The 18884-nt window shown below is 35.2% G+C and overlaps 1 protein-coding gene across 1 annotated transcript in view; it reads left to right on the plus strand.

The window, feature by feature from the left end:
* Positions 1–15805, plus strand: part of LOC117331489 (protein jagged-1a-like) — a 29347-nt gene extending 13542 nt beyond the window's left edge. The window contains exons 2-12 of the mRNA XM_033890224.1: positions 2379–2533; positions 3697–3829; positions 4449–4585; positions 5311–5444; positions 5715–5828; positions 6519–7205; positions 7394–7543; positions 10199–10361; positions 10860–11055; positions 11293–11393; positions 11722–15805. Coding sequence (XP_033746115.1) covers positions 2379–2533; positions 3697–3829; positions 4449–4585; positions 5311–5444; positions 5715–5828; positions 6519–7205; positions 7394–7543; positions 10199–10361; positions 10860–11055; positions 11293–11393; positions 11722–11917 — 2166 coding nt within the window. The 3' untranslated portion in view covers positions 11918–15805. The remainder of the gene's footprint in view (positions 1–2378; positions 2534–3696; positions 3830–4448; positions 4586–5310; positions 5445–5714; positions 5829–6518; positions 7206–7393; positions 7544–10198; positions 10362–10859; positions 11056–11292; positions 11394–11721) is intronic.
* The last annotated feature ends 3079 nt before the right edge of the window (positions 15806–18884 follow it).

The following is an 18884-nucleotide window of genomic DNA, read 5'->3' on the forward strand; positions in this document are numbered from 1 at the left end:
AGTTACGTATTCTGATATACATTTTAACAGATATAAATTTGTTTCTTCGTTACAATCATGACAACCATGCAATAGGGTTTTAATGTTAAAATGTGAATGGGGAATAATAGGATTACTCACTTGGATTCTGAGTGTTGCTCTTGGTTCATTAAATAATGGACATATAAATAAATAATGTTCAGCTGTTTCATTACCGAGGTTGCAAGAACATACTGGAGAATCTCGTAGATGATCACGAAAGAGGTCAGAATTTAGATTGCTAGCAGAATTTCTGAGCTGGCACAAAATAATATTCATAATTCGCGAACCGTTATTCATAAAAGCTTGTGTTGCACCAGATTCCACTTTGTTAATTTGAGAAAGAAGTGTTTTGAATTGCGTAATAGAATGAACATTAGATAGATCAAAATTTAAAGCAAAGGAATTAAATTCCCTAAAGGTACTAGGGGAAAAGCTGCTGTAATAACTTGCTGTTCTACATATAGGAGTGTTAAAATGTCTGGTCATTCTTAGCGGACATCTTTCATTTTCAAGCTGATATAAAAAAATAGCTGTACAATTTCATTCAAATGTTGTGGGGACATGCCGTGGAGTATCTTAAACATAAGTATAAGTTTGTGTTTTTGACGCCGATCAGAGAGAGATTCCCAGGCAAGTTCTTTATATAGTATATTATGGGAGTTACCTCTGCGCAATCCCGTTATAACCCTGGCAGCTTCTAAATGAACAGATTCTAGTAGATTTTTACATTGATCAGAGCAATTATCCTATAAAACATCTGCATATTCTAAAATAGGTAAAATATAAGTTTTGTATATGTTTTAGAGAGTTTTACGTGAAACTCTTGATTTTAATGTTTTTAGAATATTTATTCTTTTAAAAGCTTTCTGGTATACATAATCAATATGATGAGTCCATTTACAATCATCAGATAGTATTACTCCTAAATGCATATGGGTGGTGGAAGATTGAACTGTATTAATATCAAAATATATATCGGGATGAACAACATTTCGTTTCCTGGAGAATATCAATGATTCAGTTTTTGTGGGGTTAAACTTTATATCCCATTTCTAAGCCCAGGTACTAATATTTGATAAGTTATGCGAAAGTGTATTGGCTGCATTAATTTGGTTATTATCAATGACTTCACTTAATGAGGTGTCATCTGCAAACAATTTACAATCACTAGTGACAACATCAGTAATATCATTTATATATAATAAAAATAAAAACGGGCCTAAAACCGATCCCTGGGGAACCCCAGCATTAACATGTTTAAAAGTGGAGAAGATGCCTTCAGTTAAAAAGCGTTGCTTTCTATCAGATAGATAATTTTTAAACCACCCTAATAATTTTCCTTTGAAACCATATGATTCTTATTTATATAATAATCCATCATGCCACACTCTATCAAAGGCTTTACTTATATCACAGAAAATAGAAGATTGCTTATTATCAATTTTTAATAGAGATTTAGCTATTTTCCACCACTTATCTGGAGGCAAGTTTTTTTTTATTTAATGATGCTTCAAGTTTCATGAGGTATTGATTTTTTGTTTCTCTAATTAGATCAATAGTTTCATTTCGAACTAACCTGTACCTTTCCCAGTGAGTAGGAGAGTTAGAAGTAACAGCCTTTTTATGAATACGATTCCTCTGTCTAATTTTTAATCTTATCATATTAGTAAACCAACGCTTATCATTTGGTCTCACTGTTACTATTTTCTGAGGCACATAATCATGTATTTGCGTATTGATTGTTTCAACTAAAATAGGAAGTGTAACATATATCAGATATAATAGTTGAAGTGTGAAACGTTTAAGACACAATAATGAAAATCCAGTGAACATCCTAGGTGCGTTGTCCGACGCTTCCTACCAGTTTTGGTTTGTGTTTATCGAGAGTCACCAACTACTACAGGGAGACCCCGCCTCAAAACGACCCTGGTTGTTCATGGGTCAAAGCAAAGCATGAACAAAATAGAATGTTAAATCTGAATATATGATTTTTTCTTCTTAAACCAGACTAGAACTGATTTCCAGCAACGTAATTATATTATACATTTTTAGAAATATTCCTAATGGAGACTGGAACAACACAAATCGAGGAAGAATTTATTAGGAGGCATTGGTATTGGTAATCATTAAAATATTTGTTAATTTTTTTTTACTCGTTTGTACACAAATGCTATGTTAATAATTAATGTGATAAGTTGTTACAGTTTAATCTTAATTCGGAATTCAATAAAACTGTTAAAAAATGCCACATTGGGGATATATCTAGTTGTTTATATACGTTGGTATTGGAACTCTTACAGACGTTTTTTTGGGAGGTATAGAATACTTATGATTAACAATGTTCGCTGTTCTTCCAGGTAGTTTCCGGAACAGCCAATATAAAGATCCGCCTGTTGAGATATGTTAACCCCGGAGGCAATGGTAACAATGGTCATCCTTGCGATGGACGCTGGATATTTAACGGAAGTCCATGTGACCACAAGATTATCCTGTGTATGGATAGTGTCAGTGGGTGAGTAGTGATCAGATCGTCAAGTGGTCACTCAGTTTAAAGCTCTATACTCCCCAAAAGATATATATAAATGCTTACATTTTACTTCTTCACAGTTCAAAACTTAATATATACCTAACAAATTATCGCGAATAAAAAAAAATTGGAGGAAAATGTGTATTTATGAAAGTATATGGGAAATTATCAAAATTAATAACTGGGTCCGGCGGACTAAGTTTCTATGCGAATTCGTACCACAATGCAACGAGTGGGTACTCAGTCAACACAAAATGGCGGAACGCCGAAAAGCGTGGTCCTGCCAAAACGCAGACTGATTCTGCCAAAAAGAAACGTTAAAGGGACTGGAATCGACAAAACCTCATAATTTTCTGAGAAAAAAAAAAATGATTCGTTGGAACTTAGTAAGAGAAGAATATGAGAAGAGACTTGAATTCCGATTTTCCCGGACGTCTATTGGATTGTTGGTTAGCGTTTTCCGTATTCCTCGAACATTGCCAACTTCACCCATCTGAGTTTTTTTTATATTTTGTTGTATTGCATATATATCAAGTATTTTGTTTTACGATAATATTTTGCTAATATGTTCAAATGAAGGCATTATGAGGCAAGTTCACGTATACTCGATATGTAAACAACGGCTATGTGTGTAGTCTATGTGAAGTGTACGATGTTGTAGTCTCGTTCTCGGCTACGTTACAAATCTCGCGATAAAAATAAATGCGGAGAGTAATTTTTATACACTGATGTTGCAAGAATTCCCCCAGTCAACCCTCTAGTCTAATGGTCAAGCATCTTGAATTGCAATTAATACATGTTTGCAATTAGAATTTTAGGTTATTTGGCTTTAATAGGGTCACAATATGTGATGATTAACGGCCAGTAGGAAATTTAAACTTTCGGTGTTATTATCCCTTGAGGGAACCTCACAACAATAGGCCGGTATTTGTTCAAACCTGAGATATTTGACAGATCGCAAATGTAATTTAATCTTTTAAGCCTTTTTAGAATATTATACAATACATGTACATGGCAGGTTGTTTGCTCATGAAATGATACACTGTATCAACCCCAACGGCTCCATGACTGTGGTTTTATAAAAAGCAATAAGACAAATGAACGACTGATTGAAGATATTGATTACCAGTTATACTCTCTTGTTTCAGCTCCTCGTCCACAAACAGGTGCGCCTTCGGGCGAGCGGATACTGGAGAAATCAGTAATGCTGACACCATCACCTTCCATCGCCGGGCGGGCCGTCTCCCAAACCCATTTACCTTCAGAGTGGCATCATGGCCGGTCAGTTGTTTACGGTATTTTAATATGCTGGCAATCAAACCAAAATATACAGTATGTTTACAGAGATTTTGCATCTCTGAGTAATGCAAAACACCCACTCCTCTTCCTAATTAAGTATTTGTTTATAATTGAAATTGCGATGGCATCCACAATCACTCGAGGTTTGTCAGAAATTAACTCTCCCTCTGACATTACTCAAGGATATCTGATACTGGAGCTAATTTATGTTGTATAATTATTTGGACAAATTTTCCTTCTGGGTTCCGTCTAGTCCCTAGCATCGCTAACATGTCCTAGAACGGCTGTAGGTCAAGTTTTATATCCATTATGCGAAATTGAGTGTATCTGATGTAAATGTATGTTTAAAAGTGCTGTTCAAATTCTAAAGAATAATCACTGACACTACTTAAATGACGTAATTACCTGATCATGACCTGGTAGTATATTACGCTGATTATTGTTTATTTGCCGACATGGGTCTGCTGGTAGTATATTACGCTGATTATTGTTTATTTGCCGACAGGGGTCTGCTGGTAGTACATTACGCTGATTATTGTTTATTTGCCGACAGGGGTCTGCTGGTAGTATATTACGCTGAATATTGTTTATTTGCCGACAGGGGTCTGCGAAGATCAAAGTGAGAGTGTTTGATGTGGATGACAACAATGATGATTTTGTTGATTACATGCAGAAAATCTTCACAGTGGTTCCAAGTACTTCACGAACAACTCGTTTAGTCGTCAAACAAAGGACTACGTACGTATATAATTAGTCGTCAAACAAAGGACTACGTATGTATATAATTAGCCTGAACTAGTATAGTCGATGTCAATGTATTGAGGAGGTACGGGAGTAATTTAGAGTCCCACCTTCACTGTTCTCAGTTTGTATTGTGCACAGTAATAAATATGTCCAATATATTTTTCAATTGCAGTGTTCAAATTCATTGAGAATACATAAAGGTTGAAAATATCTATAGTATAAAATAATCCATGTTCACGTGTATGTATCTGGTGACGTTTTGGTTGGTATAGAGGTAAGGATGTGATCCTCCGTTAGTATAGAAGTAAGGATGTTATCCTCCGTTAGTATAGAGGTAAGGATGTGATCCTCCGTTAGTATAGAGGTAAGGATGTGATCCTCCGTTAGTATAGAAGTAAGGATGTTATCCTCCGTTAGTATAGAGGTAAGGATGTGATCCTCCGTTAGTATAGAGTTAAGGATGTGATCCTCCGTTAGTATAGAAGTAAGGATGTGATCCTCCGTTAGTATAGAAGTAAGGATGTGATCCTCCGTTAGTATAGAGGTAAGGATGTGATCCTCCGTTAGTATAGAGGTAAGGATGTGATCCTCCGTTAGTATAGAAGTAAGGATGTGATCCTCCGTTAGTATAGAAGTAAGGATGTGATCCTCCGTTAGTATAGAGGTAAGGATGTGATCCTCCGTTAGTATAGAAGTAAGGATTTGCTCCTCCGTTGCAGACTATCCATGGACATCAGTGTGTTGTGTGATCCAAACTACTTCGGCCCACAATGCAGTTTATTCTGTCGTCCTAGAAACGACTGGATGGGACATTACACATGTGGCGGCACAGGCGCGAAGGTCTGCTACCAAGGTAATGGTTTCTACTTCACACACCTTTCATAGTATAGCATATACAAGTCAAAGAGTGTTGTGACACTGTGAGACAAGCAAACACACAATTGAAAAGCCTTGTTTTAAGAAAGATAAGCATGAAAACAAACTGGATCTCAATGACACCTCCCAAGTCATCAAACCTGTCTTACAGAATTTTAGAATAACTTTAACCAAGCATTTGTCTTCAGACGTCTTCTTATATAACTTGATTGGAGCGATTAAAATTTGTATACTGATTCTGTGACAGGATGGAAGGAACGAAACTGTAATCGTCGTATAGACGTATGTGCCCCATGTCAGCACGGATCCTGTGACCAAACGGCGACTGCCTATAACTGTGTGTGTGAAGCTGGCTTTACAGGTACGTAAGGTGATGCTGGCTTTACAGGTACGTAAGGATTTAGCACACCTATAACTTTGTATGTGATGCTGGCTTTACAGATACGTAAGGATTTAGCACACCTATAACTTTGTATGTGATGCTGGCTTTACAGATACGTAAGGTTTTAGCATACCTATGACTTTGTATGTGATGCTGGCTTCATATATACTTAAGTCTTCAGCATACCTGTTACATATGTTGTAACTTCCGTTTTGGTAACGTGTGTTGAAATTCGACGTGATACATAATTATTGGCTTCCTCCTCTGCCGTATCTCATATTGTTTTAAATAATTTTCATTTCATACCAGGAGAAACTACATCCACAAGACCATTCACGCGATTGAATTGTGTAGATTTAACTTCATCTGCCATGCGTGAGATCACTGCTATGCAAACATCTTTATAACTTTAAGCTGTTCCAGGAAAAGTGTTGGCATTGATGATTCATTCATAACCTCAACTACATCAATATATCAAGAAATTCTTTAAAAAGTCTATCAATAACTATCAGTTTGTAGATATTTGTTTCAAAGCTTATCGATCCATGCCTTAGTTAAAAGAAGCCCCAACAACAGATATTTTTCAATTTTGATGTTTATACAAAATGCTTTATGAATAAAACATTATACAAGAAATGTTCAATATATATATTCTCTGTTTCTTGCTAGGAACTAACTGCCATATCGACATTGACGAATGTGCACCAGAACCGTGCCAGAACGGTGGTCAGTGCTCCAACTTCATCGGACATTACCTCTGTTTGTGTTCCGTTGGTTGGAACGGCCCTGACTGTGGTGATGACGTGAACGAGTGTCAGCAGGTATCGTGTCGAAATGGTGGCACATGTGTCAACACACCTGGCGCATATAGATGCGAGTGTGACGAAGGATGGGAAGGGACGCATTGTGACGTCGACGTCAACGAATGTAACCGAGGTCATCCATGTAACACAAACGCTTCTTGCATCAACGTACCTGGAACGTTTGAGTGTGTGTGTTCTGAAGGATTATCCGGAGGTACATGTGAGGATATAAATGAATGTGTAGAAGATAATCCTTGCTTTGGAAACTCCACATGTATCAATGAACATGGATCGTTCCAGTGTTTCTGTTCAGAGGGTTGGACGGGAGATCTTTGTGACGTTGATGTAAATGAATGTGAGGCGAACCCCTGTCTATCCAACTCAACATGTACAAATCTAGACGGGTCCTTTGTCTGCGTTTGTCCTGTAGGGATGACTGGGATGTACTGTGATGTAGATATCGATGAATGTGCTGCTGTTCCGTGTGTTGGGAAAGCTACATGTGTAAACCAAGAAGGCTCCTTTGCTTGTTCATGCGCCGAAGGATTTGCCGGTATGTTAAGCTTTGTTGATATACATGTTCAGTGTTCTACGCTTTGTTTTCATGATCATGGTTAGGTCTTCTGTTTTAATCCGAATGAATGATTTATAAGTGAAATAATTTGAATACATATAATTATATGAAGTAAAAAAGGGAATGGTATGTTTAAGAAGTAAGAAACAGTTATGTATTTATTGAAGGTTCTTTGTGCGAGACAGACATTGACGAGTGTGCCAGTAGTCCTTGTGCCAATAACGGGACGTGTGCAGACGAAATCGGAGGCTTCAATTGTGAGTGCCAGAGCGGCTGGACTGGGGAGACATGTGAAGAAGAGAGGGACGAATGTGAAGGTAATCCGTGTTACAATGACGGTTCTTGTATCGATATGTTTGATGATTTTGACTGCATCTGTGCTCCAGGGTGGACGGGGAAAATCATGCGATGAAGACATTAATGAATGCAAGGTGATTGCTCCTTGTTCCAATGGAGGGAATTGTACCAATATACTTGGGTCTTTTACTTGCGAATGTCCGCCAAACTGGGAAGGCCCTACTTGCGATGATGATGTAAACGAATGCCTTTTGTCACCATGTAGAAATGGCGGCACCTGTGACAATCTGATTGGTCGATACTCATGTGTGTGTGTCGCAGGATTTATGGGACAGGATTGTGAAGAAGACATTGATGAATGTGTAGCAGACCCTTGTCTCAATAATGGAACTTGTCTTAATATGAACGGTACATACTCCTGTGCATGTTCTTTAGGTTGGAAGGGGGTAAATTGTGAACAGGATCACGATGAATGTCACACCAATCCTTGTACTAATGGCGGGTCGTGTTTAAATTCTATGGGATCATTCACCTGCAGTTGTTCGCTAGATTACACTGGAATGTTATGCGAGACATTCATAGACAACTGTGCCAGTCATCCCTGTTTAAATCACGGAAACTGCACCAGCGTTGATGGTACCTTCAGATGCGATTGTTCCGGCCCATGGACCGGCAAAACATGCAGCGAAGATGTCGATGAATGCGAGGGAAACCCATGCCAATCTGGTTCCACTTGTATCAATACGAATGGATCTTTCACTTGCCAGTGTCCACCTGAAATGACTGGTCCAATATGTAATACAGATGTCAACGAATGTTCCTCGAATCCATGTAATAATGGAGGTTTATGCATTAATGAAGTGGGATTATTCCATTGCGATTGTCGTTCAGGATTTAAAGGACGTCTTTGTGACCAGTTAGACTTCTGTGGGTCGTCCCCTTGTCGACACAATGGGACGTGTCTTGCTGAAGGAGAGCCACGCTGCCTTTGTCCTATGGACGTTTTTGGAAAATTCTGTGACATCACCCTGAGAAATGCATGCATTAATGGTGAGTCATTGGATATCTTGATGGATAGTGCATATCTTGATTTCCGGCCTACTATATTTTTCTCATGGATCACACACACCATTCTGTCTTTCTTCTTGACCATGCGCACCTTTGTTATGATTTCATGTCCTTAAAGGGACCTATTCTGGATAGTTGTTTTTGTTGCTCCGTATCTTGTATCTTGCATTTACAGTTTTATGAAGCGCTTGTGTGATTATAAACAAGAACGCAATTTATAAGCTTATCTGAAAAAAAATCACTAAGAAATAATTTCCGATGCCTGATTTACAAATCCTTTTATGTAGATTTTGCTTCCTGATGTCATTTACACACCTTTTACTGTAAATCCTGTTTGCTGATGTCATTTACACACCTTTAACTGTAAATTCTGTTTACTGATGTCATTTACACACCTTTTACTGTAAATTCTGTTTCCTTATGTTCTGTTTCCCGATGTCATTTACACACCTTTTACTGTAAATCCTGTTTGCTGATGTCATTCACACACCTTTTACTGTAGATCCTGTTTCCTGATGTCATTTAGATACCTTTTACTGTAGATTCTGTTTCCTGATGTCATTTACATACCTTTTGCTGTAGATCATGTTTCCTGATGTCATTTACATACCTTTTGCTGTAGATCCTGTTTCCTGATGTCATTTACATACCTTTTGCTGTAGATCCTGTTTGCTGATGTCATTTACACACCTTTTACTGTAGATCCTGTTTCCTAATGTCATTTAGATACCTTTTACTGTAGATCCTGTTTGCTGATGTCATTTACATACATTTTGCTGTAGATCATGTTTCCTAGTGTCATTTAAATACCTTTTACTGTAGATCTTGTTGCTTGAGTCGATTACAAACCCTTTACTGTAGAAACTGTTTCCTGATGTCAATTTCATACTTTTTATGTAGATCCTGTTTGTTTCGAAATGTTATTTACATACCACCCTAAATGCAATAAAAAGACCGTTCAATGCATATATTTACATCAAACAAACTGTCGAAATACCTTAGGAAGGAAATAAAAGTTGTAATATGTAACGACGTTGGTAACTGCGGCAGCTGTGGTTGCTAAGCTAATTATTGCTTTCTATCACATTTTGCGCTGTCAGTGAGACCTGTTCTTGTGACGTCATGACTACAGGCAACCGTTTCCAAAGGAAAACGTAGTGGAAATACAATGTAATATTTGATGGAAATAAACACAAAATCATCAATTTGATTTCAACACTTAAATAAATATATTCCATTACGAGAGTTTTCAACAAATTTTAAAATAAAACTACATAAATTGGTGCAAGTTACATTGATCAATCGTATTATTTATCCGGTAGCACGAATTTCGTTACATTACCGATGAAAGTGATATCTGACCTGTTTCCTAGTTACCACTGACAGTGATTGCTGAGAAGTTTCCTAGATACCACTGTCAGTCCAATCTGACATGCTTTCTGCTTCAGAGTTTGTGACATTCGACATAATTATAGAGTGAATAAAGGAATGAACAACTGACTGATTACTAATAAGATACGTGAAATAACAAAGTGTGTTATGATATATAACATGACAAATCATTGTCGAAATCATTATGTAATACAAACCTTTCTCCGTCTCTACAGATAATACAGATCCTGTTATGGTGAACGTCCATGGGAATCTTGATACGACTGCTCTGGAGACGTTAAACGACACACTGCTGAATGTTCTTACTAACATGTTTATGATTGCCAGAGAGGACATACGCCTGTCGGTGACATCCGAGGACTGGGCTGACAATGAAAAGTAGGTATCAGTTGTTTAGAAATACATCATTACATCATGTAAGGTATCCAGGTTAATCCTGTGTAAGCAAAATGTACATTGTCGCTCCTTTACAGGTTTTAGATACTTAAAATAAACATTGACATAACAATTCAATTCCTTTCTAGGTTTCAGCGTATCAATTACATTTTACATATAATGATAAGTCACGTGACACATTAAGTAGTAGCGTGCTTATTTATTATTCAATGTTACATGCATCTTTACGTTCATGCGCCAAAAGAATGCTGACGTGAGAAAAACGTGCTTTATCTTATTTTTGTACAGATGAACGACATCTTAAGGAACAATCGATGCAAATGAGAGTTATTTTCAGCAACAAATCATAACAAGCTTCATGTTTAGAGGCATTACCGTATAATATGTTTGGAGATTTTTTAATAACAGTGCATATTACTCTTTCATTTAAAGTTATGTTATATTATTTTCTATAATTATCAATATCTTTACCTCATACAGCGAACCCATGACGACTGTTTTTGTGTCCGCCTACGTCCAGGAATCTCAGATATGCCGGGATGAATTGACAAATATCTTCAGCACCGAAAACATTTTGGAGAAAGCTCTGGCACTCACTGCTTCAATAGTATATCAAAAGTCCATTTCTGATGGAAAAGTTGGTAATCTTCATGGAACTGCCATTATTGATACTAAGGTGAGCTATTCATCATATTTCATTACTTTTTGTTTGCTTTATGTTTTCATTGTTAGACGATATTTCATGAAGAATGAAAAAAAAACTATTAATCATTATCAACCGATAGATGTAAGCCTTAGTATCGCACAACGCTTTTTGGTTTGTGATTCCTTTTAATCAAATTAGATTTAATATCAATTAATGGAAGTTAGATATCGGACGTCCTGGCCTTACACTCTTTGCTCTGATTTCCAGGAGAGCTGGTTGATGTCCCGTTGGTACGTACTGGCGGTGATAGCGGGTGTATTTATAGCATTAGTGGCCATCTCCATTGTGATATTCAAACACAAGCGGCGGTGAGTACATCTAAGAACGGAATGTAAATCATCACTATTGGTTGACGTCGAACAACCTTATATTATAGTGTTCCACATTTTCCGTTAGAATATCATTCAATGAGCGATATAGTATCTTGCATTTAAAAATTAAAACATGATTACAGCGAGAATAAATGGTATGTATTGGTATTATTAGTAGTTCATATTTGTAAGGTAAACGTTCAAGTATATCCGACCATTAATCACTTTCAAGATGTCACTGTTTTCGTGAGAAAATTAATTCAAAGCGTTTCACACATTGGTGTACTCGGTTATGTGTAATGTAAGCTCTTTTTCGACCTTACAGACCGAAGACAAAGGTAATCGCCGGACGGAACGGTTCGCTACACCAAAACGGAAGTCTGACCATGCCTGAGGATACAGGAGACGAGACGAGCGCCATAGCCACTCTGTCGTTTGATAATGTTCTGTACACTACATTCCAGCCCCAGGGACCAACCCCTCGTCCAGACAATTCTGACAATGAAAACGTATGTTCGTGATAGTAAATCGAACCATCAAATTGTTGTTGTAATTAACCAAGATCATGTTAAACTACAATGTTCCAAATGATCCTATATATAGAGTATTGTAGTAAGAAATGTAATACAGTTGTTGGGGCCATATTGTGTTTGATATATGATCGTTGTGGCATTTGAGCTACTGCCACATTAACCATCTTAATGCCGTTTTTTTTTGTATTTATGTTTCATTAACTTTGTACAGATTATGACACGCATAAGAAAAATCAGACGAATATCGTCTGGTTATGTTAATGATATTGAAAGTTGATGACGGAATAATAACAAAGAAATTTATATATGTTTGTTCATTAAAACCAGTCCAATTGTCATTCATATAAAGATGATTTGTGACGCCAACTTTCATCCTTTGTTCAAACTCAATTGATCATGACACTATATGATATATTATATATTACGGCGCTAACATTTAACCGTGTCCTAACTCAGTTGATCATTCCAGCATTTCGATTACAAAAAGGTACCTACAAAAATGTATATTCATCTATCGTCCGAATTCGAATCGAGATTTGCATTTAGATACGTGAAACCTGTAAACGTTCGTGCTTCTGTTTGCACCGAAGATGCATTTTAACCCTGAAAAAAAATTCTTTATTTTCGAAACACAAATATCACGTGTAAATTTCCATTAACAGACCACTTTTTTTACAAATTAGACTGACATTTACTCGTCATACAATTTAAATGTCACCATAAACCTGTAGGTGTTGATAAGTGGTATTCATCAATGTGTGACGTTTTTGTATTTAAACTCGCACTTGATAAACCTTTAGTTGATATTACAATGATGCGGTTGATATTTTTTCATTTGTTGATTTTTGGTTGAATTGTTACTTTTGTCAGCGTCCGAGATGAATGCTTTTTTTTCTAATAATGACAATTGTTTCACATTTCAAGTGCAAATGTAGATTTATTGTCATAAATGCAATATAGGATATATGAGATGTTTTATGTACCAACAAAAGGAACTGGTGAATTTTATGGCAACCATGAGTGTTCATAGTTACCATAAAATTCCTTTCGGTAATCCGATGAATAATTCTGAGAAATAAATGTCACATCTTGCATTCGATAAAAGCGATTAACAAATCATTAATGAATATAGGGAACTCGATACAACGAAATAACATTTATAAATCAATAAATCACTTCAGAAGAATTCGCTTTACTTTATATATATATTGATCAATCACTTCAGGGAATTCGATATATCACAATTCATAATATGAGGGAATGTCCTCATAGACACGAATAAACGTATTCACTAATCACGCGAGGAATTTTGATATATCACAATTCATAAATAATGTCCGCATAGACCCGAATAATTCACGCGAGGGAATTTGATGAATCCCCGAATAGAAATCATGAGTGACTGCTTTATACCATCCTCGATACTCCAGGGGTTACGATCACATAATTAGATATTCATCAGATAGATATATAGACTATTTTGCTGTATTACTGAAATAATCAGGCTTGCTTTTGATAAAATACTTACTTGACGTTAGCTTTTCATGCACATATTCCCCGATAACACCAGAAAACGCTAAAATTGCGCTGATCAGTCCTTTCAAAATGGCGCCGTCATGTTGACGTGGAATAACGTCAACATATGACAGAATTTTTCGATATTCTGTCATACTGGTGAAATATAATTATGTTATAGTAAACGGGAAACCTATATACTCGTGAAATATATGTTATATTCAAAGGGACACCATCCAATAGCCTCTATACATTTCACTGGCAAAAATGCAATAAATTGTTATAGCGTGTTACGCATTTTAAGATGCTTTGCTTGTCGTATATTTTATGATTATACACGTATATAAGGTATATCTGTTAAATCTGAATGGGAACAATATGTCGACGATATTTGATATGTTAATGAGAATGATATTATTTTGTAAGAATATATGGATTGCATGATACTGGTTTAGTACTTGAATACACACATAAAACATACTTTTTATACTAAGTATGCATGCAGTCATACATGGAGGGAAGAAGGCTATTCCATGTTAAAAAGTGTTAGTGTGCTGATTTCCCTGTAATTGGAGAACGTCTTTCGCAGGATATGCTGGGATTAAGGTTCCAGACAGATCTAATTATGACCCGTATCATGTACATAAATATGTCTATTGCAGAAATTTAGTATTATTTGTTAAACTAATGTTTTATTATCTGTAAATATTCATTTATGTTTTTTCTCAAAATGTGTTTTTTGAAAAGATGTTTTCTAAATAAACGTATTAAAGTGAGCACTCTCTTTGTTAACCTTTTATGTTTTGTATGTTTTATTCTTATATTTATCTGATAGCTGTATAATTACGTTCTCATGTGAAACAAGTTTATTGTTTTATTCTGTCATAGCACAATTATTTACGCTTTATTAACGTTTAATCGAGCTAAAGACTTATTTTTGCTTTGCAAAACTTTTTATTTTCCTTTTGATACAAAGCTTATGAAAAAAAAATTACATTTGAGGAATATCAAAGTAAAATAAGGATTATAAAGGAATACATAGGACTGGATATTAGCCGCTCCGTAATGGGTAACTTAAAAATATAACAACGTTCACTTAATATGTTCCTCTTAAAAATCGGGTATCTCCAATTTTAGAGGGAAAGAAACGAAAACTAAAACAAGAATCATATAATAAACATACGTAGATATTTATATTCACGAAAATATGTCAAATTATTAAGTGTCGTTTAAACGTTTCCGAGTGTATATAATTAAGGGAAGTAACTCTTTCGCGACATTAATTTACAAGTCAACGTAATTCGGCAGTCCAGAAAAATTCGGACGGTGTGAGCAGGGAACGAAGGTTTCCAGATTATCGAGGGTCCAATGTACAAAAATGTTTGTTTTAGAGTAAGGCTCTGTGGTAATTAGAGTTACCACACTAATAAGTAGAAATGTTCATCAAAACCTGATCTATACCTTATGTAAATAGAATCTGCTCTATTCCTATAGAGTCATACATGTAATTAGTCTAGGCCAGCATACCACTTCTAATATATAATGATGGGAGACTAATTCTTTAAAGTAAATCAATGTAGAAATATCAGCATACGGTCTAATTAAACCCGTATTACGACTATTCGTACTAAGTAAAATTATGGCTCTCAAAAGGATTGTTTTCCTCATTTTTAAAACAATTAGTGACATTTCCTTTCCCTCGCACTTTCAATCCCTAATTATTAAAATCATGACAATGACGATAGGATATAGGGACCAAATCTATCCAACAATAAGATCATTTAAATGCACACATTTTTTAATGGAAGTTTTCTAATGTCATGTTTTTTGTTTGTTAATGTATTCTTCTATTCTAAAGTAGTATTCAAAATCCTTTTAAAAGCCGATGATAGAAGACAGTGTATGTTTGAGTTTCTGTTTGTAAATATGAAAATTTGCTTAGATTATTACCATGGTTATGTTTTTAATTTTGTGGCCAAGAAAACCATAAAATACACTGACATTGTTGAAGTGTACAAGAATGCCTGTATAGGTTTCTATCCACATCGCTGAATCTTCCAAGAAGTTGGATATTGTGGGACATCACCAAAATAAATGTGTAGTTGATTCAATGTTTTTATCAGAGAACAGAATGGGGAGATTTTAATCTTAATTGTGCAAAGATATATGTTTATAGATATTATCCTGTGTACAATCCTATACTGAAACCATCGGAGTTTGGAGTCAGATGTTGTTTTCACCTCAACGGCATTTATCATTTCCACCAAAATTGATAATTTTGTTCATTAAGATCAATCGACCATTGGTCTTAATATCTTGTAATTATTTTTAGCTGTTTAATAAAAAGTTCGTATACAGAGAGTCCATGTTTCTTATTTGTTATTACACGATACATACAGATAGGTCAACTTGGAATTATGATAATGGCACCTCGATTACTCGAATTATTCCCATAAGCTAGAATTGGATTCCTTTTACCATAGAATCCTGTTATTATAGTATCAAATGGAAATTTCTCACAAAATAAGTGTATTTAAAATCATCTCCCTCTGGCCATTAAGCATGTCGAAAACAATATGTATGCCTTTGTTTGACCAATGATTAAGACAAAGTGATTTAACCAAATGGGTTCCTATTTAGCACTTTCCTCTATATTTTGGACATCACAGAAACAGTGTAGATCAGCTAAAACGTCTTTCTAGAACTGATGTAATGATTTTGACTTTTTTAACTTCAAACAATCAGGACCAATGATTACAAGGGTATTCATTTATTTCATCCTGATGTCTGTAATATCAGGTAAGTTGAGACTAAATTTTACACCTAAGAAGATGAAAGGTTCGTCAGACCAACAGAGCAATCAATAAACAGTCTGTCATCACTGTGCTTCTTGCTACCTGTCGTTTTACACTATATTGGGCTAAAAACCAGAGTATTTCACATACTGCTCTATTAGATCTAATACTCTTTAAAGGCTTTTTTGGAACCGTATAGATTTAAAACTGTATCATCCTCACATTGGTGTATTTATATTTCCTTAGTCCCAATTTTGAATCTTTTGATTTCCTTGACATTTCTTAGCATTATGCCTGAAATTTCTACACAGATTATATAAATATATGGCGAAATCGAGTTCCCTATCTGAACCCTCTACCAATAGTGAAAAACTAATATTTCACTTTTATAAAATTACCAAAATTAAAAATGTTAATACCTTTTCAAGAAAACTCCATGATCCTTCTCGAAGTCTGTCTGTAACAAAATACCCGGAGTATTATTTTCGTCTGCACCCTGTAATAAGATCATATAGTTGACACAAGTGGGATCAACAAAAATCGAAACAGAAAATATAATGTAAAGTAACATCTTTATATAAATGTTTATCGGGCGTCCTGAGTATTCATATGTATTAGTATTGACTCTGTACAAACATCTGTTAACAGTTCAATATTTATATTTCTTAACCTGAAAAAACTGTTTCATTTTGCCACTTACCAAAACCGTGACGTTAATAAGTTCAATTACAAGAACAGCCGATACTTTCGGCAAACAAACAGTATAGTTCTTGGTGTCATTAAAAACCATCTGTATGCTGTAAGATTCAAGATTGAGGATTAATTTATTTCTCATCCAACTTAATAGTACAGAGATAACACATTAATATAACATAACATACAAATATTTGTGTGTTCAGAACAGCATATATCGTAGTTATTGATTTACACAGGAGAACACACTTTGACATTGATACATTTGATAAACTTACATAAATGTCTGAGCTTTTCTATACTACTTGAACAGTACATAACTGGTATTTCAAAACATTAACTATTTAACAATAGTATTTACCAAATAATTTTCTTCTTCTTATTTTAAATTCTGGACATGTTAAAATATAATGAAATTCATCACCAGTTGTATTACTTCTACATAAGTTACATATCAACATCTCCTTTCAGCTCTGTCTTACACATCCTTTTTTTACATCTAAATCATCATGGTATTTTTATAAAAAAAAAACACAGTTCTTCTTTTAAATTTCGGTAACATATAGCTTTGGAAGGGTTTTCAACATTAGATTTGCATTTGTGTATAAACTGGTATTTCGCATTATTTGTTTACATAATTACGTACCCATACAGGATAAATATTATTATGCTGTAACCAGGTATAACCAATTCCAATATGCGTTTTATACATTTTAACCATGGGCAAATCTTATTTTCAATGATTAATTTAAAATACAATTCAGTACATTAACATCAGTACATCAGTGTAGATTTTTTTTCCAAACTAAAGTCTTGCCCAATAATTGATCATTCTGTTTTTAATAGTAGTGGACAATGGTAAGCTCCAAGTTCTCCATATACTTTAAATGAAGAAGTACTTTTCTTAACGCCAAGTAAATACTTACACAATTTTAAGTAAACTCTCTCAACAAGGTCACTTTTGCCAAAACCCTATATTTCACATCCATTTAGAAGAACAGGTTTCAAATAGGTCATACTGACGGCTGATAGATAGAGTTTTCTCCCTTTCTTCAGGATATCAAACATTGCAATATTTGCCTTTTAAATATTGTTATTTATTTTCTTAGTAAAGGAACCAGTGCGGGTGAAGACAGTTCCTAAATAGTTAAAATTGACAACAATATTATATTGTTCACCTCCAAATGTCAAACCTATGTTTATTCGGCTTCTTGATAAACCATTGCTTTTGTTTTATCAACATTAACTTTGAGCCCCAATCTTTCACAATGATCATAAATTAAAGCTATCTAACTGTGCTTGTAAGTCTTCAACACTCTCCGACAATAGGACAGTATCAGTAACTGCATTTAACATAAAAAGAATTGTGATATGCATATTCAAATTTTGCCTAATGTCTTCACTTAAACATTTTAAGCCCATGGCATTGTTGTAGAAGTGTTGAGGCGGGGTTCAAACGGATTGTATCGAGATACTCGATAGCTTCCATGAGAATGTTTCTATTGGCTAGATTGACGTTATTTTTTAGAAGAATGTCCATTCGGGAATTCTAAACGAAACTCGTCCTGTCAGTAGATGACGAGGATTTCACGGATACTTCGTTTGAAACAGATTCCATGTTTTATCGGTCAGATCAGCGCCGACAGCAAACGACGTTGACAAACTTAATTGTTAATTTCGTATTTGAAGTAGTGTTTTTTGAAATTTCGTTTTAGACAATAGATATATAATGTCATAATTGTAGATTCGTTCAGTTGCTTTATTTTTTGATGACTTATATAGCTCAGTTGAAGATACCGAATGCAACCGACGGCCATATTTATTTACCCTGGGTACCCCCGGCTGTATTCATACATTTGGGACCCTTACCACACATTCCATATATCGGAAAATCTAAAAACGAATACGACATGCCTCTAACGACATCGTACCTGAGAAAAGGTGAGATAATA

The sequence above is a fragment of the Pecten maximus genome, chromosome 7 (assembly GCF_902652985.1).
Source record: "Pecten maximus chromosome 7, xPecMax1.1, whole genome shotgun sequence".
NCBI classification, from domain to species: domain Eukaryota; kingdom Metazoa; phylum Mollusca; class Bivalvia; order Pectinida; family Pectinidae; genus Pecten; species Pecten maximus.